General features: G+C 40.1%; 1 protein-coding gene and 1 long non-coding RNA gene across 3 annotated transcripts in view; one reads left to right on the top strand and one right to left on the bottom strand.

The window, feature by feature from the left end:
• The window catches only part of LOC122530032 (homeobox protein abdominal-A homolog), a 137048-nt gene that overhangs the window by 60314 nt on the left and 49290 nt on the right, over window positions 1-27444 (top strand). Inside the window, exon 3 of one of the 2 annotated variants that reach the window (XM_043656644.1) lies at window positions 746-891. The exons of the other annotated variant lie outside the window; for it this stretch is intronic. Within the exon in view, the coding sequence (XP_043512579.1) occupies window positions 746-771 (26 nt within the window). The 3' untranslated portion in view covers window positions 772-891. Of the gene's footprint in view, window positions 1-745; window positions 892-27444 lie in introns of those variants that run through there. 2 annotated transcript variants of the gene reach the window in all.
• LOC122530033 overlaps window positions 4122-27444 on the bottom strand; it is a 76560-nt gene continuing 53237 nt past the window's right edge. The window contains exons 3-8 of the long non-coding RNA XR_006306899.1: window positions 17909-18149; window positions 15200-15538; window positions 10571-10633; window positions 8773-10249; window positions 7727-8704; window positions 4122-5510 (exon numbers count right to left, since the gene is read on the bottom strand). This is a non-coding gene — a long non-coding RNA (uncharacterized LOC122530033). The remainder of the gene's footprint in view (window positions 5511-7726; window positions 8705-8772; window positions 10250-10570; window positions 10634-15199; window positions 15539-17908; window positions 18150-27444) is intronic.

Here is a 27444-nt window from a genome sequence, read left to right as displayed (position 1 = left end):
TGGATTTTTCTCTTTCCCTCGGCAGCGAAACCGCCGCGATCGCGTGGCATAAATCAGGATTGATTTTCGTAGGGAATCGCGAGAGGTTGAGCCACAGCCCCGATGCCCCTTTTTTAGTCGCGCGTTTGTTTCCGGCGGTAAATCTATATTTGGCTAATCGAACCGACGCGACTGCACACCGTGCTGTTTCCGTTGCTTTTTCGGAAGCCGCGAGCATAGAATTGCCGTTTCTAGTTTTCTCACGCTTTCCACCCTGCACTTGTCCAACAACGCCTTTTCAGCGTTACGCCGATTGTTTAAACGGGAGATTAAATTATTATGTTTTTACGAGTCTACTAGAACCGGATTGGAATACCAGTAAAAAGCTTTAGAACAGCTCAATGGCAATATTCGTTAATGCTATAAAGTCGGGTTTGACTACTTTTCTAAAATTATAGACAAAGGTATGAGGTAATTAAAGTTATTATCCTTTATTATTATAAAAAGAATATTCCAAGAGAGATTCTGCACATTTTTGAAAATTATTCTAGTATTTAATCAATTTTTATTAAAAAATTAAAAAAAAAAGGTTAATTGCAAGTGTTACAATATAATAGAGATCAAAAGACTGAAAAATTCAGTTAATGATTTTTTGAATCTGAATTACTTAAACTTTGTAAATGTTAATTGAATATTAATTTTGTTTGTAACATTAATATTCAATTATACTTGTAAACGTAATTATTTTTGGTAATTTCTCATTCAGATGGTCTTCGAGGAATCGGTAGCTAAGCCACTCTTACGGTCAATGCACAAACTAGATCGATGATACTTAAATGGTAATGTCGCCACAGTCTAATGATCATATGGTAAGACTCAATATCGATATCGTAAAATTTTTAATTAATTTAATAAAACTCAATTATGGAGTAATATTAAATTACTTTAAATAATATTATATTATTTGTATAACAATTTTGTAACATACGTTAGAATAAAATAGACACTGAATAAATATTTATAATTTTTCACTAAATGTCCCTAGCGGATCTTGTAGACGCGAATGTACCATAAATCAACAACGTAGTTAGATTGTAAAATGTTTACTACGATTGTTGATTCCTTCTTTTAAACGATTCCTTCTCTGTGTAAAATATGCTCATGTATTTCGTAATAACAAATTTACAAGTGTATTTTCTCTAATTTTATAAAAAAGTTATCGCTCAAAATTAATAAGCCCCAGTAATAAGCCAAAACACCACGATACTGCGCAAATTATGGAAAGATGCACAATGGTGACAAAAAGAATATTCTAAAAGGGAAATTCCTGGCACAGACCATAAGATCGCGAGATATTGGTCGTCCCGGGACAACCTACATCGCGTCGGTTTACGGCTGTTTTAACGAGCGCTGTTGCACGCGACTCAGCACTAAACCAGCCTTACAAAACGCAACCACACTAGTTTAACGTTTTACGGTCGAATTTATTATCTGTTACCTCCTTATATGACGGTACAATAACACTAATTGTCAATTTTAATTCGATCGTAAATCAACGGAAAAGAATTTGCACCGTTTCACATGGACCACACGAACGAGGAATATTGGGCCATCTGTCGTCACTTTACTGAAATACTTTTTGCCCGCGAAACTTTCGACGCTGCTTGACCGCGTCAGCTGTTATCCTATGTTAACAGTAAGCGATCGTAGATGGTGCTAGTAGCGCTCAAATGCCATTCACTGGTATTACCTGCATTTTACGATTCCTGTTATGCCTCCGTTACTGCATCTTACGTTATTTCTCACGATTACTTTTATTCTGATTTACGTTATCCGCTACAAACACAGTTTCGTTGCTTGTGGGTAGAATAAGATTGTTTTAATTTTATTCAATCCTTCTTTTAATCAATATTGCATAGAATAATTGATTTAATATTTACAAGTGATTATGATTATGAATGTAGTAATTAATTATCTCGAAGAATAGAAATTGACTTTCGCGCGTGAATTTACGAATGATATTTTTTAAAAGGTAAGTGATGGTGTTACTAACTGTCGATTAGACTCTTAATGTACAGCGTTCGGTTTGAGATTTCTTTGGTGAGATGGCGCCACAGTATGTTGCGGTATATAGTGATTTTTAATTTCCACTGTTTAGAATTCTGGTAGCACTGCGATCTAACCGATGTTCAATAAAATTTCCAATTCCAACGACTGAAACTAACAATTTTTCCCGTATTATTTAAAAATCAATCTCCCAATAACACATTCCTATTCAATTTCATCTCAAATTTATCCGTACTCGTTTCTGACGTATATCTATAACAAATTTCATACCGTACATATAATTAACGAGAAAAATCATTTGTTATATGTCAGTAAGTTTATTAAATCGAATAGTGATCAATGAACGAATATAAAATTATCTGTCAATGGAAAAAGTGAAAGACCGGAAGCATAACAGACGTCGAAAGGTGCGAGAAGTTAATCCAGTTCAATAGGCCTGTTTCATTTTTACGAGCGGGAACGATAAGTGAGGTCTCGTGCCGTTTTCATCAACACAGAATCCATGATGTTTCTATGGGTGGCGGCACTGAAAAGACGGAACGAGCCAAACGTATCTGGCAGTGTCATCAGTTACATTTATGAGGCCGTCAAGGATAAAGTGAGCACCTTGAGGTTGCATCATCGTCACTTTAAATCCCGTTTACCCGCTCGTAAAAGTCTTTGACGACTTTGCGAGAGAGCTGCCGGTACAGCACGGCCAACTTGCCTGCCATAAACTCAGAAAAGGAACATCTGCCCTCTTCACGTCTGCCGTTCGACGTTTGCCCGTGATACCTAGGCGAAAAAGGGGCTAGACTTAGTTATCCGCTTGCCGATAATAGTTTCTCGTTATTCCGAATGAAGTCACAATACGAATAGTGGCAACTGATTGCTTGTTTGTGGCTGGTGACTATCTTTTACGATGTTTTTTATTGTGACATTTTGAGCGACTTAGCTCACGCCTTAGGTACGATTAGATACGCTTGAATATTTCCCTGATATTTTTGAAGATGATAAATTCTGGGATTTGCTTGGGATTTATAAATTCAACGTGGCAATTAAATTTTTCATTATATTGTTTATTATTCGTTTATTATTCAGATAGTTTAAACGAAGGGATGTTGTCAAAAGTTACGAGATATTTTTTTCTTCTAATTGGAATTTAAATTGGAATTTAAACATTAATTATATTATATTTTTATATTATACTATTCGTTATTCCTTTATTATTCGAACCGTCACTAAAATTATTTTTCAAAGTAATATTACTTTCCTCTTGCTTGGAATTTACATTAACACCTACATTTTTTGATTACATTTTGTAATATATCATTTGAGAGAATGAATATAAAACATTTTAATATAAAATTATAATAATTGTAAATAAAGAGGAAATTATGAAATCAGAGTCATCGAAAAAAAAACATTTTTATTTTTGATACAACTATTTACCAATAAAATCGTAAATAATTGATCGAAATTGTTTACGATCATTAAAAGACAATTTGAACAACGTTTTCACAAGGAGTAAAAGTTTTTTTCTAACAATAAGCACAGAATCGTGCGTTTTACAATCTCAACTACTGCTGTTCGACTATCTATGGTAACGCGGTGTTCGTTACGGGCTCAACATACTCGTTCATGAATTGGAAATGTTCTACAGTGGCAGCGAAAGAAGTCATAAAACGAATAAAACCGCTGTGTATCGGAATATCATCGTATCAGCACTGCAGCGACACGTATGCTGCCCACCACACTGTATAAGTCAACAAAAACATTTTCTACCTTTATATTTGAACGTTTGCCTGCTCGCCAAACCTTTTGCTGTTGCTCTTTTTTTTCACTGTTACTTTTCGCAAAAAAAAAAGAAGAAAAAAAGAAAAGAGAGAAGAGAAACGAAAAAAATAAATCTTGCAATGTGTCGTGACTACGTGGATTTAACTTTCATTTCGTGAACACAAAGAATCAAATTTTATTTCGTGCACATTCTTCTTTTTAAAGACTACATCAGACAGTAATAACGATAAATTTGCAATTTAATCAAAGGATATTGCTTGAAGCTTACAATTGTCGTTGCATGTTTTTTTTTTACTAGAAGATTAGACCAGTGGGTGAAAGTTCTCAACATTTAATCAAAGAAAACCGCTTTGGAAAATTTCGGTACCCCGTAAAAATTACTCGTAAACTTTTGTAAATTAACAACTTCGTGAAAGAAATTCATTAAAAATCAAAAGTGTTGAAAGAAAATTACTTTGAAAAGCGACCCAGAGAATATTCCAATTTGCAAGTCGGTGCATTTTTCCCCGATGCTCGATCAGTTAGATATACGATTTCGTTTTACGATCTCTTCAACGAACAAAGGCACCTTTTCACCGAACAACAGCTTACTCTCAAGAATACATTGTGATGTGCCCCGATGGCGCAATAAAATAATATTCTACAGAGCACGAGACTGCAACGCTACTCTATCTAGGGACATTTTCATTCGCCTCAAGCCGCGTTTACATCAAGCGTCACACTACGAGCTGTTTATTAGACACGGTAGAAAGGTAATAATAGCCAGCGCATCGATTGTTCAAACTTTCCCACAGAAGATAGCCGTCAAGTAGGGAAGCTTCGAGGGAAGCTAGCAGCCCTTTCACCCTTCACCGGTATCCAAGGTATCGGCTTTCTCCGCGCCAGTATATCCGCAACACCGTGTCGCCATAGTAAATCTTCTATCCGACGTTTCATAGATGGCACACTCGCAATTTCTTTTCGATCCCTAGAGAAGAGGATAAGAGAGAGTGAGAGAGTGAGAGGCCCGTGAAACGTTGCGTCGCGCGTTATTAAGGTCAGCCACCTGCCGCTCGATGGAGCTCACTTCAGGGATGAACACTATTATACCCCTCTGTACTATGGGTATACGTAACGGCGAGCGTAAAGGAAAGAAGAGGAGAGAGAGAGAGAGAGAAAAAAAAGAAAGAAAAGAAAAGAATGATAGAAAAGAAAAGAAAGTTGGAAGAAAAGAAAGAGGGCGGTGGCGGCAGCAGCAGCAGCGGCGGTGGAGAAAGAAGACGAAGAATAAGTGTAAGAGGGATGCAGCGGGGGCCACGGTCTGGGGTGTACAAAGAAAATAAGAGATGCGAAATGACGACGCGGCGCGGTGATGGTACAGGAAGAGGCGAGAGACGGGAAAAAGACGGGAGCGAAGCGAGGAAGCAAGCGGCTGGCCATGGGGCCGAGAGAGACGCAAGAGTCCCGGGACTCCTGGAGCCAGAGAAGAGAATAAAGGAAAAGCGAGAAAAATGTGTCTAACGTGGCAGAGGCAATTCTTCAGCGAGAGTTGCCGCCTTAATGCTCGTTGGAGAAAGGCGATTGGTTCTCGAGAAGAGCCCGTGGGAAAGATGGCCGCCATTTCCCTCCAACCACCCGTGGAAGTGTCCTCCCCTCCGCCGCTGGTTCAACTCCTCTCTGTTGCTCTTCCGTTGTCCGTGGCCGGCGACCTACGAAAGAAACCCCGTTCGTGGAATAAAGGGGGAGGAACACGGCTCCAAGACTCTTATTCTTATTAACTGTTTAATCTTTCCACGTGACGTACGGGGCGCATTAAGCCGCGCGCGGATCTTGTTTATATTTCGTTGGAGCGCCACGAGGATGCCGCGTCTTCGTTACACTGAATTCAAACCGAGTGGGGCGAACGGGGAGAAAACGCCCGTGCGCCTTTTTACTCGCGATCCGTCGCGAGACTCGGATAGTTATACGGTGTAATATAACTCTTCGGGAATTTCTAAGAATGAGCTACTTATGGTTGAAAAAAGAAACGAGAAAAATGAAAAAGAAACGGGGTAGTTTAATTTTGATAAAAATTATTCATAGACGCGTATTGCTCAAAGGGAAATTTCTAAGAACACTTTTATCAGTCTTTTTTTAATTTTAACAATACTTCAATTTTAAGCAAATTTTAAACTAATTGAAATGAACGAAACAAGTCAAGATGAATGTAGTCGAGACGGGAAAAGTCTTGAAAGATACACAAAAACAGGATGTTAGAGGTTTGGCAAAGGATCGATCTATCCTACGGTAGGGAAGTTCGCGTTGGTGGAAAAGAGTGACAAGAATAGGGGTGGCCGGTATACGGAGGGTTCAGCGGAGATAGCGCTGAGTTACATCTCTCAATTATTTGATAATGCCGGCGACACCCAGCCGAGGGGAGCTCGTTAGAACTTAAAATGAGCTCTGCCGGTAATCTTCTCAATGTTTATACTTGCTTCGTAAATCTCCGCGAATCTCGGAGCGAGCATCGTCGTAGCAACGTCGGCCAGGAACAATAGATGATACGGACTTCCCGAAGAGTGGCCCTCGTTTAAAATTTTTATCCCGGAGACCAGAACCTCGGCCCCTCTCTCGCTCTTTCTCCGTTTCCGTAAAAACTATCCTGAAACGGGAACAAAGAGAGAAAGAGAGGAAAAAACAGCGTTCTCTAATTGCATCTTAATTATCCGTCCTCTCTTTCTCGCAACGCCCCGGATAAACGAAAGCCGGCAACACGAATATATATATATATATATACGAGTGCCATTAGCGGACAAGGGCCGAGAGAATTCGTGTTTATCGCTCTATTAGAGGGTCGGAGAGCACGGTGGGTTCCGCGATAAATCCGGTTTGACGCGGATCGGCTCGTTACCATCGCGCGTAACTCACCGCCTTTATACTCTCCTCGCGTGTCCTCGCTATCGGCTCGTAAAATTCTCGAGCGGATCCGCGAGCCAACGGTCGGAATTTCCGTTTCGCCTGCGCGAGAGTATTCGCCGATCCGACCGTAAAAGCACGCGTAAATTCCGCGAAAGTGAATATCATGGCCGGCGGTGCGAGTGCGGCGGCGGAGTGAGTGCGTGGCGCGCGAAATCGAATCGTCTCGAAGAGGGGCGGGGGGGAGGTTTCGATACGAGCGTCGCGGCTAGAATCGAACGAACGACTCTATTAACGATAGCCGGGGAAGATCGTCGGTACGATTCTCAGCGATCCTTGTCCTTCCAGTGGTTCGTAGCTCGTAAATATAGCGGCGGTATACTCTGGCTGAAAGGGGCTGAGGAGAAAGAATTTTTTAGCTGCAAACGACCAGGCACAACCAGCTTGTCGTACAAACCTGTCGATCCTGCTCTGCCGTGTGTTGCTCGCGAGCAGAGTTCGCTTGGTGCGATCGAGACGCGAGAAGAACCAAGCAACGTGGGGAGAAAAGGAAATGCATCAAAGCTTCTACCGAGGAAAGAAGGAGGGACGGCTCTTTCGGTAAGAGATAGGATTAGTTGTTAACCGAGAGAAGGCACGGCGAAGAGGTCAGAGGCTGGGTATATCTAGATTAAGATGCGTTCGAGAAAGAAGGTAGGTAGGTTCTAGGTAGACAAAGGGTGGAGAGCGGAGAAAAGCAGCCCTCGGTCCCCTTTCGAGGTAAAGTGACGAACGACATCACGGGACCTTGAATGTCTTTTGGTTGTCCATGGATCGCGATGATCCTCTTCCCTGCCGGTTGTGTTGGCAAGAGGGGTGGCGAAGGCAGAAAGAAACAGAGAGAAGTCAAAGGACGAAAAAGCAATGGAGGGAGGAGAGATGGGAAAGAACAGTGCCGCGTGACGTACGAGCGCAGGGACCACCCTTGGTGATCAAATCCCGCATCTTCCACACGGTTTCACACAAAAATCATATTTATCTGGTTGCCTACCTGCGGCCAACAACGTGTCACCCTGTCCTACCTTTGCCTGGAGGGGACGAGAGGCCATCGTCGTCGTCGTTTTCTTCTTCTTCTTCTTCTTCTCTTTTAATCTCAAACTAGCGGCCGTTACGGCCGGACAGAGTAATTGCCTCGCAAGCTTGAATTTATTGCAAAGTAGAAACTCGCTCTTCGCTTAAATCTCCACCGCCTGGATATGAATGTATAATGATCACGAACTGATACAAATTGTCTCCACCGACAGTGTAACGTGGGAATCGGCTCAGAGTACAATCCAAGAATCTTTACGGTTTTTATCGTATGACGTGTTTCTTATCTTTGTGCAATGTCGGGCAATGTTTTGGATCACCGAGGTATAAATTGAATCTTTCTTTAGTTAACTCAGATTATGTCGAAAACGATATATAGTATGTGATTAATTTCTATACTTTTTCCTTTCTAACATAGATTGCTATTGCTATATTTGTACAACAGCAGCAATTTTTTTCACTACTGTGAAATTTCGTTCAAACGAATAAAGTTCAAATTGAAGCTAACACCTAGTCTGCGGGATAGAATCATTAGCAGTATAACACTATCTTCGAATCAAATCAAGATTATCAAAATTATCCTGTATACACATGTTTCTACTAAATTCTTCACTTCAAATATTCAATGTTTATCGTCGAATAATTTTAATATCTCACACATTAAACACTTTACAAAATTCTTTCTTGTCTAAGGTATTCAATTTTTTCGGTTTTGAAACAAATATAACACTTGCGTTTCATTCTACTTTCGATAATTGTCCTTGCCCCGAAACACGTCCCGCTATAGGGAGGAAAAAATCGCTCGTCGTTTCTGCGGCGATAGTCGAAGGGAATCGCTCCGAGCGACGTTAGCAACCAACTTTGCTACTTACAACGGCGGCGTTTCATCGTGCGAGAAAACGAAGAAAAATAAAGACACCGAGCCTATTACGGGCAACTCCTGAAACAATAATCGATTGTTATTGACACGGTAGCGGGGTGCAGATCGATAGAGAGCGTGGCTGGTACCCACGGCAACCGCGAAACGCCGGTTACGTCATCGTTACTCCTTTTTATTTACAAGTTTCCCTCCCTGCCTGGATCTGGTAATGGCGATAGATGTGTTGCGGGCGGAGGAGGGTTCGAAATAGACACGGGGGGTTCCGCTAGACCAGGGCCGATTCCTGCACGAGGGACGAACGCCATTCCCATAACTCAAATCCGACTCAATTTCCCCGGCAAGAAAGTTTGCTCGCCGTTGGAAGCTCCGACCGGTCCTCGATCGGTTTATTAACCCACATCTTTATCACCGATCATTATTGCGATACCCTAACGATGTTCCTGCTATCTACGCCCGCGACAGAAATCTTGGCGTCTTTTTTTCTTTTTTCTTTTTGTTTTAATCACAAATCATTAGAACGAGTTCGGTAGTTGAGTGGAATTTAGATTTTAACAACGAGAAAGTCGTATCATAATATTCGATTTAATTTAATCCTGAAAAATTATAACATCTAAGTGAAAGATGAAAAATAATTAAAATTCTTCTTCCTGGCGCATAAAATTAGAAATTAGAATCTGACGATATAAATTCATTGAAAAAGATCGCGAATGAAATGTTGCGTTAGCACGACGTTCGCCCTCGATGATTTCAATTATATGATATCGAACATGTACGATGCGAAAGTATGCAGTGCGAACTTTTTTATAATTAAATCCACCAAGAAATCGTCGAAAAACATTACTTTCTCGTACAAAAGGGAGGTAGTAGTTCCTCCAATTCCTCCTAACGCAAAATTACTCAAAGCGGGGTTGAAATTGAAACAGGGGAGTCGGAACGTCTCCCACCCTCTGTGAAAGAAGAAACAAGGAAAAAAATCAAATCCAAAAGAATTCCGGTAACATCGAACAGGGTGAATTGCGCGGCAATTAGCGGCGAGGGGAATTAAGAAATGCCAGCAATGCCTATGACGCATTAAGGGGGGCTATAGGGAACGACGTTGTAATGAATTAAGGGAAATCAGAAATTGCTTTAAATAGCGCCGTAAAAATGAGGTTTATTTAAAGGAGGGGCAGGCAGGCAGGAAAGAAGAGTCGAGGGTTAGGGAAAAGCGGCGGGGGAAGAGAGAGAGAGAGAGAGAGAGAGAGAGAGAGAGAGAGAGAGAGAGAGAGAGAAGGGAACGGCTCGAAGCTATTCGAGTCAGAAGGGGTGCTAAGTCGACGGAGGAACGTGTAGCACGGAAATTGCCGAGAAACGCGTATTAAAATTGCTGGATTTAGTAGGGAGATAAGCCGTGGCGGGGGCTACGAGCCAAAGGAAAAGAAAAACTCTCTTTTACTCGTGCACCGTCGCATTACAGTTGCCTGTTCGTTGTCGTTATCCAAAGCTTAGAGTGCCTAGACTGCGCCGTCATCCGCCGCCGTCGCACACGCCCGGCATTTACAACTCTTTGTGGTTTCGCCCTTTGACACGCGCCTCCTTTCGTTCGTCATGCTCCCCTTCTCTCTCCTTCTCGGCAGAAAATTCGATTTCCTACTTTTATGAGTCGAAAAGGGGAAAAATACGAGGAGTTTATTTTTGGTGATTTTTTTTTCTTTTTTTTTGAAAATGCCTGTAAAATTCAATGTTTGCGATGATTAATATTGGTATTAAGCTAGCTAATATTAGATCCCAATTTCATATCGTTGGGCCAATTTTTAGTTGAATCTTGTTAGTAATCTTTATCATAGAAAATATGAAAAATACAAAATTTTAGTAATTTAATATATTTCTATAGTCATCTGTACTGAATTATTATCTTTAAATTAAAAGACAAGAAATGTAATTTACCATGTTTCTCATCGGGCATTAGATACTTGAAGTTTTTCTTCTTTTCGTGGCTCGTCATGTAATCTGAAACATAATATAAAAAACAGCATTAATATTAGTGTTAAATATAGAAAATAATGCCTATAGTATTTAAAAATATGAAAATATATATTATTTTAGAACACAACAACTATTTACCACACATATTCTTTGAAGCATAGAAATTAACATCCATATTATTCTAAACTATAGAAACCAGTGTCTATATTTTAGTATTTAGAATATTTTAGAATATACTGAATATTCTGGTGAGTAATCGGAGGAAATGATAGCGAAACAACAAACTCCTTTACCCACGAGTCCTTTCCCCTTTATTATACAACATGTCAGTCAATTATTTTTTATATGGTGGCAGAAATACTTCTCATGGATAAAGGCGCTGAACAAAGCCCATGGGATGAACTGTTCAAGGTTTCACATACATTGTCTTTGCGTGAAACTGTGAAAAAACTAGACACGTAACTTGACAGAGAAAGCTCAGTAAAAGACTAACGCTTCTTATAACTATCGCCAATTTATTTCGTTGGAGATGCTTGTCGTTCGTTTACAATGCTAGATCGATAGTTCGAGGAGTATTAAAGTGCTCTTCACCGGCCCCTGCCACATATGTAGCACCGCAAGCTGCTGTGCTAGCAAGGTAAACGTTGCTACAACCCTTAATCGGAATTCTGCTCAAGTCGGACGAGAATTATAGCTAGCTAATTTTATAAAACAATTGGTAGAAAGACACAATGAGAAAAATTTCAATGAAAATGATCAATTCGTAATTTTTTATGGTGCAACAGTTTTATAGTGCAGTTTTGAATGATTTTTTATATAAATTATAGTCAATACAGAAAACACACTACATTATTCTCTGTTCGAATGAATATAAATTGCTTTCCTTTACATCTCTAAATGCTATTTATTTGCTATTCTTTAAAATTTTAATTCGATGCACCGACTTATATAAATAATAGCTCCTGCTTCTCATTCTATTATGAACTTAATTTTTACACTTTAGTCGTCGGTAGTCCCAGTGTTAATAAATAAGAAATCCCGATGCATAACGAGCCAATTCTAAAAAAAACATCGAGGCAATTAAGAAATTCTTCAGCTTCTGATTCGTTGAACGATTCAATGTCAAATGACTCAAGCACAATCTCTGAAAAAGTGACTTAAAGGAAGAAAATAAATTGCATAGCAAAAAGGAAGAAAAAGACAGGTCGTTCAAGATGCAGTGTCGAAAATGATGAAAAACCGGTTGTCTGAGACTTCGTCGATTTTTTTTCGCTGGCCCGATTCGAGAGCAGGCACATGTATCTTTCTCTCGATCATTACATTGTTTTCCCCATCTTGGAATCAACAAGGAGACGGTCCGTACAGCAGTGTGTGGCTATATGTACGTCGTATAGCCTCATCGGAGGCAATAATCCGGCGGGGGAATCCCCCTTACACCGTCGTGCCCACTCAAACGATCGTAGACCGCGCTTTTATGCCGTCGTAAAAGCGCAGTAACAATTAATAAGTATCTCGTAAAAGCGATTGTCGTTGACACCTTTTTGAATGACAGGGGCGGGAAAGAAGGAAGCCAAGAGAGCAAACACAACGGCGGAGAGAGAAAGGGAGACAGAAGAATGCGTCTACTGAAAGACCGAAAAAGACGGAAGGAGCAAAGAGACTCCGTCGGTCGAGACGATCTGTCTTTCTTTCTCTCTCTTTCTTCTTATGTGTACCGGTCGACGATGTAAAATAGGTGGCTCCGTGATTGGCTGTAAATTTCATTTATATTGAAGTCGTTGCCTTTAATCAGACAGTTACGCGCAATGCCATCGCGGCTACCTATCCGACATCTGACGTTTTAATGTCTTCTGTCTTGTAGCCAGTTTACCGACGCTACGTGGTGTCGCAGATCGCGGCCAAATAAACGCGATTTTACGATTTCGTCTGTCGTCTCCTCTAGTCAACCAGAACTAACTGCCGCTGCTTTGATTTTGGTTAATGATAGCACGGTCCGTGGTATATGGAGTCGAGTGATAGAGACTGAAGAGTGGCTGATCTTCTCTCGATCGGATTTTTCGGTAAAGTCATCTCCGCTTGTCGAGAAGGTTGTCTGGACGGACTCTTATCGAGCGATTCGATCAAGTGCTCCTTGTCGGTGATTTATCGAGTCTCGCGATCCTTCCTGTTCTGGTTAGTTGTGTTTTAATTAAATGTAAAAACTACCAACGACTAAAATATAAAACTACCAGAGGATTGAAAGTGGAATAATGCTCTTACTTATCCAAAGTAAAATTATGGACTAGTCTTTTCGACTGTTCTAGCAATTTTTGTGTTAACTCTCGAATGGTATCGTTGGACTTACAAACGATAATTATAGCTGTATAACTTATGGATTATTAAAATTTAGTGTGTTATTAAAATTTATGGATTACTAAAATTCTGTCTTACAAAGATTAAATCAGATTAAAAATTTCTTATATTCTTCAACGATCAGAACGGTCAAAATGACCAAGTTATAACTTTTCGTACAAATTTTACCAACTTACAAAAATTAGTTTCTACAGAAATTGATCATTTTTCGTAAAATATATTATGCTCTTCCTCTTGTATTAAAAACCTTTTCCCATTTCTCCCACCTGATATAAGATTGTTATACTTCAGTGATTGTTTTACAAATTTCTCTCGAAGAAAGAAACGATCGCAAATTACCGGTGGTTTCGATTCAAATACCGTGTTGAAAATGAAATACATCGCGCCAACGGCGTCGAGCGGCTAATTTCGTATTCGGTTAATCTCGAACGGTGTCTATGAATGTTCGGCCATTTTCCTCGGGAAACGGATTTAACGGAAGACGGAGCGCAGTTAAATGTACGCGCAACGCGCAACAAATACAATTCTCGGCGGCGGTGGCGGGCGTTGCGGCGTTTCGCACGGCTTGCGAAAGGGCGCGAGAGAGCAGACTAGATAATAATGCGCGAACCGGATATAGGGAAACGGTAGCCGCAAAGCCACGGTCAGGTCCGCGTCGTTGCCTTAATTAAGTTACACGCCGCTCGCATTGTTCCGAGCGTATAAATGTCACTGCAAAAGAGGGGAGAATGATATTAATTAGTTTCAATACTACCGGCCTCTCCCGCTTCGAAACCGCGCAGCCGAGTTTCACTCGTATTTTTCGCGAGAAATACACTGCGGCTGTTCAATTCTTGTTCCTTGTTCGCTTTCATCCGGGCGAACCGACGAAAAAACGAGGTTGAAATTGGCGTAAGGCTCGACTTTCGTCTTTGCGACCTCGCGTTCGGCATCGCTGCGACTTCGTATCGTCTCAACGAACCATTCAAAGTATGGTAATCGCAGCAGAATGGTACGAATGCTTCTGTAAATATTTTGTGAAAGAGAATGGAAACACATCGACAGGAAACACCGTCGACGTAAGATCGGAATGAGAGAAATTGTTCGTCTGCATCGAGTCTTGGAGGGAGTAATGGCGATACGGCACGTCCGATCGATTTTTCGTATATTTTTAACGATACAGCAGGCGGCTGGCAAACTCGACGGGCTAATCCGTGCTCGTAAACATAATTTTTAATTATTGTTAACGCCTTTAAATACGCCCCGCGGAAATCGCGTAAAATATTACCGCGGAACCGGCCGCGCGGAAATTTCGATATATTTACGAAGATAAGAACCGCGAACGGCTCGGAATTATGGACAACCGATTAACGATACATTAACGGGCCGAGCGATTTTCACTGATTCTCGTTTTTCTTGCTCATCCATATGCACGCTCACCGTGATATTGTACTTTATCATTTTCATCCCTGCGATTTCGTCGGCACGAGTTCTACGTTCGATCATTGCTAAAAATTACATATTTATCATATTTTTGTGGCGTATACTTATCTACTTTGTCCTCGGTTAAATTCTGTACTACATAAATGAAATAGAAGTTCCAAATACTGTCTTAGGCTATCTGTACCATCTTAGAAAGTAGTTATATAATATAATTAATATCATAAATATTAAGACATTTACAGATAGTGAGACAAGGGCACAAATACTGTTGAAATTTATTTCAGATGGGTATCATATTATAAATTTTACAGACAACACTTGCAAATTCTTAGAATTTCGAGTTAACTCGAACTTCATAACCTCCATAATTTGAATCAATGCATAAGAACCGTAATGTCTCTAATCAAGCTATCAACAATTATGTGATATAACTCGTCAAACGATCGTAAAGCAACGCGATAAAACCGTCCTAAAAACGAGCCGAGAGCGAGTCACGAGCTCGTAACGAGCAGTTAAACCGATTCACGGCAATTAATTGCCCGGGACTACGATTCCCGATCGACTTAAGAGGCGTTCAGTGTCGACGTTTGCTCGAGTATAAATGAGGTGCGTATAGAGAGAGAGAGAGAGAGAGAGAAAGAGACAGAGAGCGAGAAAGAGAGAGAGAGAGAGAGTGAGACGAGAGGGACGAGAAACGTGCGGGTGGCCCTAAGCCAGCTTTCTCGTCTGGTCGAAGGCTTCGCGGAGGGGTTGAAAAGACGCGATGGCAGAGGTGGTGGAGAGGCGGAGGGCAGAGCAATAGCCTTTACGACTCACCCATAGTATCAAACGATCTATCCAACCATTAAGATAGTCTCGAAACGATTCGGTAACCTTTGGGTCCGTGGAAAGCGATACGCTATCGAGTCGGTAGCCCGGTCGCGGCATTTCGTGAGCGTATAGGAAAACCGCCCTTTCGCCTCTTGTCGTCTGTCCTTTCACCCAGCGCCATTTTGTCTTCTTTCGTGCATGCCACCGTCGCTGATGGCATTACTTACTGTCACTCACCACGGTAGACTTACTCGCCTCTATCTTCCTGGCATTCATCGCCTTCAATCCCTTTCGATTTCTTTTCAATCTGTCCAACGCCAGTCATCTTTCCTTGGTTTTCCTTCACTTGGAAATTGACAACGTTTTGTAAAACGTCATAGAAACGTCATAGTCTATGAAGCATGGTAGTAGCAAAGTAGATATTTACACTTTGGGTCATTGTTAAAATATCGAACGATGAGGGAGTTTTTTTTTTTATTTTTCAAATTTAAAGTTCTAAGACAAGTGCGGAAGAATTTCTAGAGAGTTAGTGTTATAAAAAACCAATCGTGTTATAAAATATACATGCAATTTAAAAATTTTAATATATGCAGTAAATACTAAAGAAAAAGAGAAGACTTCTTTGAGAGAGAGAATATATTTAATAGGCGTCTGTGAACTCTACGGATAGTGGGCTTTACTAGGTGTGATTTTTATAGGTATTCTATTTGAAATTAAGGGAAATCGGAAGGTGTTCGGTCGTTGAAAGAAGTTCGTGTTCACATTAGATAATGGAAAATTGTAATTAAACACCTTCGATGGCTGCGCCAAACCATTCGCGAATATTTTGTTTCTTCGGCGAACGTTGATCAGGGGAATTAACGTGACCGTTATCAGATTGAGACTAATACCGCAGCAGATAATGGTACTTTCGTGTATCCAATAGCTGCCGTTACTACCCCTAGCACGATATCAGCGCCCGAGCGAAGAAAATACTCGAAATAGGAAGTGGACGTTTGTCACTCGTTGCTCTTCTCGGGCATTCTTTCTTGGAAATACTTTCAGTGAAGATAAAGAAAAAAGAAAAAAAGATACTTTCAAGTGTTGAAGGTAAAAGGAATGATCTATTAAACGTAAATTCCTTGAAACTGATAACCTCACGAACCTCCTCAAAAGAAGCTGGCTTGGAAAAAAAAAGAAAAAGAGAAAGAAAGGAAAAGACCAGAAGAAGAAACGAATCCATTTGCCAATTCTAGTGGCGGGCTTGATCAAGGGTATTTAACGAAACGCAAGAAAACCGTGCAATTCGAAACTAGAAACGGCCGGTGAAAATATAAAACGCAATAAGGGTGGGTTGTGAGAAGGAGGGTGGAACAGAAAGAGCAAGAAGGAGGAAAGAGGAAGAAGGAGAGAGAGAGAGAGAAAGATAGTCGGCGGTAAAAAGACGTTGGTTTAAGTGTGTGGGTGTCATGCATATACATCGAAGGGAATAGAGAGCGTCATGCGCCAGGGGGTGGAAGTGGGGACAGGGCTTGCGCGGCAGCATTGCCGGAAGCCCCGTGTTTCACGGGGGGGTTTTCCCCTGGCATGGGAAAGGGGGGGATGGTTCGGTGAGTTTCTAGGATGGTTTCAGCGCTGGGAAGGGGTGGAGAATGGAATGGAATGGAGTCTACGGTATAGTGGCCGTAGGGGCGGCGAGGGGGTTGTCGAGGGGCCGAGGGGTCCGGAGATTGATAACGCAATTCCAAGACTGCCATTACCCCCGTCCACCAAACTCGCTCTGGCGCTTCTATCTTTTTTGCTTCTCCATCTACCTCCCTCTTGCTTCTGCCCTCTCCTCCCTCCCCCTCGCACTCCGGCCTCGTGCGCGCTTCTCTTTCCTCTCGTCGCTAGATGCCGGCTGAACCGGCGAGTTTTAGAAATGTTAACTCCATAAATGCCACGCCGTTCCCTTTTTTTTTCTTTTCTTTTCTTTTCTTTTCGGAAAGAAACAGTCTCGTTGGAAGGTACGGCGAAGGAAACCAAAGGGTGGGAAGGGAGGGGGGGTCCTCCGACACGCACCGCCTCGCTCATGGCGAATAAAAGGGATTAGGTTACGAGAGAATCGCGAGTCGGCCGCGAGCTAACGCGAAAAACTGGTTCTCTCGACGGTTCAACACGGAAAATTTCTTGCTGTTTGCAGCTTATCTATAGCCCCTGGCCATTTACGATTTTTAAAAAAATCGTGTTTTACGTTAAAAGAAAAGAGAAAAGAGAAAAGATCGACTAGATTCTTCAATTTTACTAAAAACTTGTACAATATTAATTGCAATTCAACGATGATTCAATTAAATTCCAAATTACGTTAGCAAATATAATGGACATTCGTTTTCGTGCTCGATAGATGCTTTATGTCTATGTATTTTTAAACTTAATAAGATTTGTCGTTAAATTACAATTACAACCGTTCAATATTTCTATAACGTTGGAAATCGCAAGATGGACATCTATCACAGGAGGCACAGGTTCGCGAATGTTGCTGATGAATCAGAAATTGTTTCTACGAGGTTATTCGATCCCAAGGGTTAATGTTTCCTTTTTTTCTCCTTCCTGTTTCTTCATTGTAAAGTTAATAACGGCCGTTGTATCGTGGGGATGGTTCCGGGTAGGTTTGCACGGAAGTTGGAAACGTTCGGGAAGCGAGGGTCCTCAGAAAAAGCCGGGTTGATCTTAATTCTAAAGACGAAAGGGGAATACCTGCGCAAGAGGTCGAGGAGCCGCGGAGATTGATAATCCAATTTCAAGACTGCCATTATCTCCGCCCACTAGCTCGCTGCAGACCTTCCAGATCCTTCGAGTTTCTTTCAGGATTTTCCTTGCTTTTGACTTTTTCCTTCTATAAGAGTTGATGAATTTTATGAATGGTTTCCTCCATTATCCGCCGCGTAGATGGCCCAAGAAATGGAACGTTTGATCGAGCATGCCTCCGGAAATTTCACTGAAACCGTCGTTTACGTTAAACGCCTTTACAAGTACAATTTTAAATAGGCTAAACTCAAACGATTTTCAACTTTAATTTGCCATAACCGCTCTCGAGAAGATATGTTTTTAAGGAGAAGCGATAAACAGTTTTTGAATGGAATTTAAATTTACAGAATATAAGAAAGTGCATCACATAAATCTAAAAGACTGATATACAGTCACTCGCAAAGAATATTTATAAAATTTTATCATCATACCAGTATGAAAATAAGTATAGTTAATATCAAAATAGTATCATCTACATTTCAGACATATGTACAAATTTTTATTAAATACATACATTTCCAAATTAATTCCAAATGTTATCAATATAATTGTGACAGTCGTGTCACTAAAATGTTAATGAAATTTCAAAATAATATACACATGAAAGTTCTCCTATGGTCGTCTATCGTATTACCCATTGTAATTGCTCTCTGTCAGTCGAATTTTTGAAGATAATAAGATCTTCGTAAATTGCTCGAGCAGTATCTCCATAACATTCTCACAACGATAACTCAAATGTTATATTTTTCCAGTTATGTCCTCTTCCTCGCAACTGAGTCTCCAGAATATACCAAAATGTTTCTAATATCGTTTTCCAACGACCAGCAGAAACGTAGAAATAAAAAATAAGACAATGGCGGTCGGAAGAAAATATGCGGCGCGCGGAGCCATGATATTCGCGTTTAAAAATTGCAAACAATTTTCCGACCAGATATTTTTCACGCGGAATGCTATTTTCCTCGCTGTTTGCGGCCACGGTCTGCGTTATCCTGGGAACTCCCTCAGGTCAGTATTTCCTTCGTAGAAAAGCCCGCGTTTTCGCCACGCTTCGGACAAATCCCGCCAGGCAAGTTCGACGATGTAGGTTTTCGTAATCGAGGACGAGCCTATAGGCTGAGCTGAGGACACACCGAGATTGAAAAAGCGATCTTTTCGAAAGATATCATTGCCAAGGTAATTGTGTACTTCGACGAGAAGTCTGTGAATGTTGTTTGAACAGACTAGAGGATTATCTATTCTAGGATAAGACAGAGAGATAACTAGTTGCTTTCCGATACTTTCAACTCTAACTATTTAACCCACTGAGGAGCATTGCGTTGATTTCTGTAATCTTTTCCCGATCAATTCCAAAATTACATCGATCAATTCCCGTAAATTGAAAGAAATAGCGATGACGTTACTCGCAGATTAAGATACACAGAAATACGACGAACATTACGGTGAAATGAATTATTCGTTTCTCAAGATCGTTGAATATTAATCGCTTGCTTACGTAACGAAATCAAGGAATTAATAAAAAGTCAGTATATAATTAAATCATCGCGTCGTCACGTAAATCACGTGAGAATCAAGTTGACTGTGAATGATTTCTTCACGTCATCGTCGGAAAATTCGAAAACGCAAAGCTGCCGAAGAAGAGACATATTTAGATTATTGTTCCGCGACGTTCCACGGGTTAGACGGAACGGAGAAAAACGCGATTCAGGAGGCGACTCGACAACAAAAATCCGGAGCGAAATGAATAAGTAGAAAGACCGGCGAGGGAAGTTTAGCCGGGAATGGCCGAGCATTGAGTAGAAGATAGGAAAGTGTTAATCCAACCGAGCAACTTTGCCCCCTGTAGGGAACTTGCACGCTTATGCCGAGAGGATTTCCATCCAATAAATTTGGAGCTTTGTATAAGCTTTCCACGCTTGAGTTTAAATCCCGGCGTCGGTGCGGGCTTACGTATCGCTGTGTAGAGATACCTATATATCTGTAAAGAGGGAAACCCTCTTTCCCTCTGCTCGCCGCCAAAACGATTTCAAAAAGACGTGCGAAAATTATTGAATACTTTCCGAAAGCTCGCGCCCGTTACAGTTCCGCGGCCCGTTAGTTACGATAAGCCGCTAAAAATATTAAATCGATACTTTTTCTCTGTGCTTCGCCGCGATTTTTGTCCCGCCATTTCTCTCGCCTCCTGCTAAAACGTATCCGGATAGCCAGTTATGAAATTCGAATTACCTTTTGCGTTTCGTTGGATCAAACTGTCTCATTATTTCGTGGCAATTACGCTGCGAATGTTTGTGCGTGTATGATGATATTAATCCTTAACTGGTACAATCATTGGGTTAGAGTCAAGTGTAACGGCTTAGGCTACACGTTTTTGATTCTGAAGTTTTTAATTTGATTCAATTCCAATCAATCATTTTTTAGCAAAAAGAGACGAAATACAAAATTCGTTAGATCAATCAGGTCATCGGAGTTTTAACAATTTGGGTTTTACGTTTGAGTTTGATTTTATTACTAATCTAGAAAGAAGGGAACAAATACAAAATGAAATTATGCATCGAAAATTTCACTAACCCAACGTAAATTATTGCAGACATTTATAAACCAACGATGGTAAAATGTATAGGATAGCACAGAATATGCAGAAATATAAAATGTTTAAAGTTTGATACTTTTTTGTAAGGTGAATCGAATTTCTGATGTATTTAGAAAAATACAAATTCCCACAACGATATATATATGGCGAGTTTAAAAGTCGATTAATATAAGCTACTTTCCATTAAAAGCGACTCCCACAACTAAATTGACTATTAGACTATTTGACTATTGAACCGATTTTAATAAAAGAAAATGAACTATTATGTCACAACTAAATTGACTATTAGACTATTTGATTATTTGACTATTGAACCGATTTTAATAAAAGAAAATGAACTCGCACTGGTAAAGATCATAAAATGGATAAATAAAAATCTGAAAGCGAGCAGCGGAATCTAGAAAAGAGGGACACGGAAACCGAGATTTTGATGTTGCTCGAAAGGTCGTTTACATATTCTGAAAACGGTGTCCTTAGCTTCGTAAGGGTGCAATAAGGGTTAATATGTATCCGAGGGGACGTTTGGAAGAGTTCGTTTTATCGTTGTCCCTCTTATCCTTCTCCCTCTTCTTCATCCTGGCCCGGAGGCTCAAGATTAGAAACTTTTTACATGAACTCACGTGCCTGCTACCCTTGGTGATGGTCACCTTTTGCCCCTCGTACGCTTTAACTAAATTGCCCCGACGTGACAGATGTAAAATGCTTTATTGCAACCGAGTACCCTCTTCTTATTTCATTTCGTTCTCCGGTGGATCTCGAATCTCGCATACAGAATGAAACAGCCTCTTTCGCCGAGAAAATTATGCGACAGCCGCGTATTATGCGTTACACGATCGTACATCGTTACGCGAACTTTGGTTTACGACCGGAAGATTGCGCGAAACCCTGAAGCATAGAAAATGATAAATAACTCGATGAGACGGAAAATATTCTTTTTGAAGCGTTATGCGCAAAAGATATCCACGATATTATAGTTAGGCTTATCTATGACAGGTATATGTGCGAAATATACGTGTTCACGAGGCTAGATAATAAGAAAAGTTATGTATTTACAGATTCATCAGACACTGACAAAGATAATCAATAGTATAAAAAAATTATGGCAATAGAAGATTAGATAATAATACTATAGTCAGGGTAGGGTTTAATTTTCTTGAACATTGATAAAAATAACTAACAATAAAATAAGATGATAATAATAATTGAGATTAGATGATATTAATATAATTTCTATTACTAAATGCATATAATGTGCAAATGTATACCTACATAAAATATTCAAAATGTAATTACTTAAACACGAACTAAATATCTTAACTTACTTAAATCTCATTTCTTTAGTGACATTCGTAAATATAACTATGAATTTATATAAGAGCTGTGAATATCCACAATTTGAAAATAATACGTACAATATAATACGAATAATCATCTTCCTCAAGCGATCATGGTTCGTCGGATGTGGGCAATGTTCAAAGTTACGATTAACAGTAGAAATCATTCAGCTACAGACTACGCAAAGAACGACACTCGAGATATTTCATTACTTCTCACATTCGACACGTGGAAATTCATTGAATGATTGCGAGGGCGTTCAAGGTTCATTCAATAGGCGGCGCGTGTTAGGCTAACGCGAATATGGTTTCTCACGCGGAGGTATTGCCAGACGTGCTCGGAAACGTTTGGAAATAGGTTCGAGTTCGAAGGGCCTAAGATCAGCGAAACGTATGTAAACAAGGGATGGAATATAGACGAGAAAACAGTGCGCTTGGTAGCGGGCGGCGAATTCCCATGCGGGAGTAAGATATTGGTTTTCATCCGGCTCGTTTCAGTGCTCGTAACGTTTGATAAAAATGCGTGTTACGCGTTCCAGACCAGACCCGGCTCGGACCGAAAGGCCGTCCAGGGAATCGTATGCGAAGAGATCACGAGAATTCTCCCTCTGGCTGCTCCCTCTTCAGGTATTTGCGCATAAGAGGGTGACGGCCCAGGTCTAACCCTATAAATACCTATACGCGATGATATCGCTTTCACCGGCAGATTTTTCGGACACTGCGCGTAGCAACTGCTCGCCTTCCTTCCTTCCATTTAGACACTGTCAACTTTAAAAAATATTCGAGAGTTCTAGATGTATCTGTAGAGACATAGAGAAGTTCTAGAATTCTAATTCCAGAGTTCTAGAGGTCCTAGAATTTATATTTTAAAATGTATAGAGTAAGAATCAATTTGCAGAATGAATATAAAAAGACATATATGTATTTGAGCTTGTAACATTTTAGAATCAGTCACTAAATAAAGTCAAAAGCTGGATAACGTTGCGACAATGTCGTTTCGATGTTAACGTACGAAAATTAACGACACTTGGTGCGAAAAAAACTATCGTGCTTTTAAATTTGCACGTTCAGAATTCTGCCTGAAAGAACTATGGAGAAGACACGGACACACTCTTCAGACAAGAATACGAGAAGTATTCGACGAAACTTTCACTCTTACGTGCGTACGAAATGATAGTTCTGTCGTTCACGATTCATTTTTATCGTTCTCTGCGATACGAATCACTTCCGTATTGCCTCGGCGAGATTCAGGGCGTATAATAATCTAGACGGCAGACGGAAGCCATTTTGGTGTGCATACTGATGCCGCGGACGATCATTAGCTTGTTCCTTGCCGTTGAAAATGGTCGATGAACGCCAGCGCGGGATTTCATGTCGTATATCCTTATCCCGTTTGCCACGGCTCTTGATTTTTACAATACATCGCGGCAACGATTATGTCTCATTTACCTGAAAACGTTGGCACGTTCGGCCGAAGGCAAGCACGTCGTTTTCACACGTTCCCATCGCCTCGTGACACGTAAGCCACACGGATCATCGTCAACGAGCGTGTTATTTTTTTCATAAGAACCGCGAATTATCGCGTTTAAACGAAAACCGGCTAATTAACATCGTTTCCGTGCGTGTTGCACGTTACACAGGTTCTTTTTTCTTTTTCCTCCTCCTTTTCTCGACCTGATAAATCCAAAATCCGTACAGACTCTCGAACGATACTAGAAGCTACGTCGCGTGAATTATTCACATATCACCGAAGTGATCTCACGTGATATTTCGATTCGTGTCAAGTCTGTTGGAAGCAAACAATAATCAGCATCACACTGCTCACGCCATTTCACGTATTGTCACGTGTAAATGCAAGCCACAATTTCACATTGTCCCCTGCAGATCACGCGAGCATAAAGATTGAAAAATTTTTGTACATTCGTACTAGTGAAATGCACATGGTATTTCTGTATCTTCTTGCATTTCTTTAACCAAATGGCTACAGATATTCTCTCTTGATTTACACGTCCGAATGAAAATTACCTCCCGATCGAAAGAGGTAAAGAGGCTTGAAATTTCATACTTAACAGGGAACGATGTGTAATTAAATGGTTTCCAACATATAACGCGAATAGAAACACGTAGAAATTAATAAATATAAACCATGAAAAGCACATGATTTCACGTGTGTTAACTCACGGGGGAACAAACTTGTCTACCGTGGCTCTCGGTAAGATTTTTGCACGATCGACTGGCGTATTAATTCGACCGTTGGAAGAAATAAAGGGTCGTTTTATTAAATTAAGGTTAACGCGGCGAAGTTGCTCGCTGCTGCCGTGGTACGTGTTCGAGAAGTTCCGCCGGATCCTTCGTGCTGGTGGATTTTAATGAGCTGGCTCGATCGGAACTCGAGGCGTTCCCTAATGAGTCGATTTTATAGTCTCCGTTCTAGTCGGGGGAAAAAGAGAAGAAAAACCCAGGCCAATTAATTGGTTAAGCCGCGCGATCTGCTCGGTTCGCGGCGTCTTTTATCCGGATTTACCGATCCTCTCTCAAGCTAGCCACCGTAAAAACTACCACGGGCATTATCGGTGGCGATGAAACGAATTTACTGGCGAATGAACGATTTATCGCGGTGAAACGAGGCTGTATCCGAGACCTCGTGTTCCTTAATCGTTCTCCTGCTAATTGATGATAATACAATTAAGAAACGCTTGACTGGTAACTGTTTCTATATTGAGATACCCGTTGGCAATGTTAAATATTCCATCGGAATACCAATTGAAAATGATTGAAAATTACCGCGTGTTCTTTATTAACTTCGCTTAGAAATCAGGAATTCATTAATTTGATAATAATTAGGCTGAAGGACGTTTATATAATTTAGCTTATAATAAAATTTTTATACAGCTTATAATGAAACTAACGTCATAGCTGTTTGATATGATTAAAGAAGTGAAATCTGAGGAGAAATTCGTCTCATCTGTTGTAAGTATTTTGCTTTGGAGTATTTTATACTCGACTTACTTCTGTTTCTTTAAATTTCACGTAAATAGTCTGACAATAATGCATAAACACTAAATGTTCTATTGGAACCTCAATTAAAAATTAGATATCGAAAATTTCTTTGTAATTTCATCAGAGAATTTATTCGACAATAATACACATAAAAATTTTACTGGCGACATTAAACTAATTCTGCTGTAATTCCGATTAAAAATTACCAAAGTTGTTTTTCGATTCTGTTAGAAAACCAGGATTTGTTTATCAAGTAAGTCGAAATGTATACCAGATCAATATCAGAAAATGGGCATATGTACTAAATATACAGGGTGTACTAAATAGTGTACTAAAGTAGTGTACTAAATATACAACAAATAGTGTACTAAATATACAACGTTTCTTTGGTTTTTTTTTTTCGAAATTACGGCCTGTATAATTGACAAACTTTTATTCAGCCACGCGAATATTTCTAATACGATAACGTTGATTGCCTCGAACTTGCCTTTTTCACTCAGTTTAGTGAAACACTATTTAAGTAGATATTGAATATTATTATTGTCTTGAATAAATCAGCTATTATTAAATCGAACACTAAATTGGCAAAAATTAATAAATCCATAAATGTTTCTTTTCTAGAATCGAATAGACAAATATATAGGGTGTTTCGTAACTTGTAGGACCCACTTCGGAGGCTGATTGTACGCCTAAAAATAACGGAAAAAAGTCATATAAATATATGTCCTATCTGTCTTCATTTATGAGATATAATGAATTCTCTGTTTTAATTAATTTTACAAAAGATGCTCGAAATGACCACCTTGCATATGAAGACAAGCCTGCACGCGTCTTGTCATTGATGAATGGTTTACTCTCTCTATCATTCCTGGTGTTTCTCAAATTTATTTCGGAAACTTTGCTCTATTCTATTTCGTAGTATTTCAGCATGTTCAATCGATATTGCGTATACAATAGATTTTCTTTCATGTGACTATTTGAAGATTCAGCAAATTTCTCTAAATCAGTTCAGTTCTTACTAATAATCGTAATACATGTCGTATAAGATCGTGTTTGAAGTGACAATGAGCGAATATTACGATTATTAGCATATTATTATTATTATTGTATTACGATTATTCCTTAGATAAGGATTTCATTTGAAATGCATATCTAATTGCTGTTGAAAACGGCATCGTGACAGGTGTTGGAGCGGGATACGGTGAAATTCGGTCGAATATGAAATTTCTGGTGGAAATCGTAATCGGGTTGCAGCAAGGGGGCAATGATAGGTAAAGCAGTACAGGGGATCACGAGCAGCCTCTTGGTCTAAGCGGTCGGATCGGGCGTGGAAGGTGGATGGGGATACGGCCCGATAAACACCGCATTACTCCACTGGAAGAGCATTTCTCGCGCCAACATACGGCCTACGAACGTAAGCTCGGCCACCTATCGGCCTGCTCGATCTAGATTAGGACACTTAGCCGTAACAAATTTGAATCTGATTACTTTGAACGAGATTGGGCGGACTTTGCTCGGAATTACGCTGCTAAACAACTGCCATCGCACTCGCATATCCTTTCCTTCGCGACAATAATTCATGAAATATACAAATAGTCAGGCATTTGCTTTGTTATTTTCAATTATTCTAACAACGGAGTGATTGAACAGTTTCTTAGACGAAGTCTTCAGCGTAATGACATTCAAAATCGACTTTCTGCTTTTTTTTTTTTTTTTTGATCAATGTAACATTTTTCTATGCACATCACTCAGCTGATCAATGTACGAAAATTATCGATACTTTATAACGTTGTGTAACTTGAAAATTTCACTCGCATTTTGAAAGTTTTATTTCGTACACTTATTGTTTTCCTGTTGTACGATGTATGTAGTAAGTAATTTATTGATAACGATTATTATAGTATCCAGATTTAAAATTGGAGTAAATAGCTCTCTTAGAAGTAAACGAAATTCTAGTTATAGAGGTTTCAGTGCAACTAATTCTGGTTTAAATACAAGAAAATTTCAATTAACGTCAATAATTTGTTTCTACATATTTATCACAGTATGGCAGCGAAATAGTTTAACCGTTGTTTCCAGTCCATTTGCAACGAACAGTTGGCTCGAACCGCAGAGGTTCACAGACGGAAGAAAATTTTCGGCAAGTTTCAACGGAAAAAGCGGAAAAATTTCAATTAATCTCAATGATTTGGTCCCGATGCATTTATAGTATCGCGCGATAACCATGAAATAGTTTAATCGTTGTTCCCAGTCTGTTTATCTGCAATTATAACGATAATTGGCTCGTGATATCGAACGCTGTACGCGAATTATCAAAATGCGCAGACAGAAGTGGACGATGAATCTCCGGCAGAATGGATCGAAGTGATCGCATGCTACAAATCCACGGCCCTCCATATGCATATTTTCACAATATCGCGCGGTCCCATGTTGCCTCAGGGTAGGTACACGTAGATCCCTCATAAGGGAGATATCGTTTCCGAATCAAATGACCCATTCCGTTTTAGTGGGGCCATTTAACCGACATCTATGCGCCTCTGGCCATCCGACACGAGGTAACCGTT

Source organism: Frieseomelitta varia, unplaced genomic scaffold (assembly GCF_011392965.1).
Source record: "Frieseomelitta varia isolate USP_RPSP 00005682 unplaced genomic scaffold, Fvar_1.2 scaffold_321, whole genome shotgun sequence".
Lineage (NCBI taxonomy): Eukaryota > Metazoa > Arthropoda > Insecta > Hymenoptera > Apidae > Frieseomelitta > Frieseomelitta varia.
The sequence above is the reverse complement of the archived record's forward strand: the minus strand, read 5'-3'. Positions and strand labels throughout refer to the sequence as shown.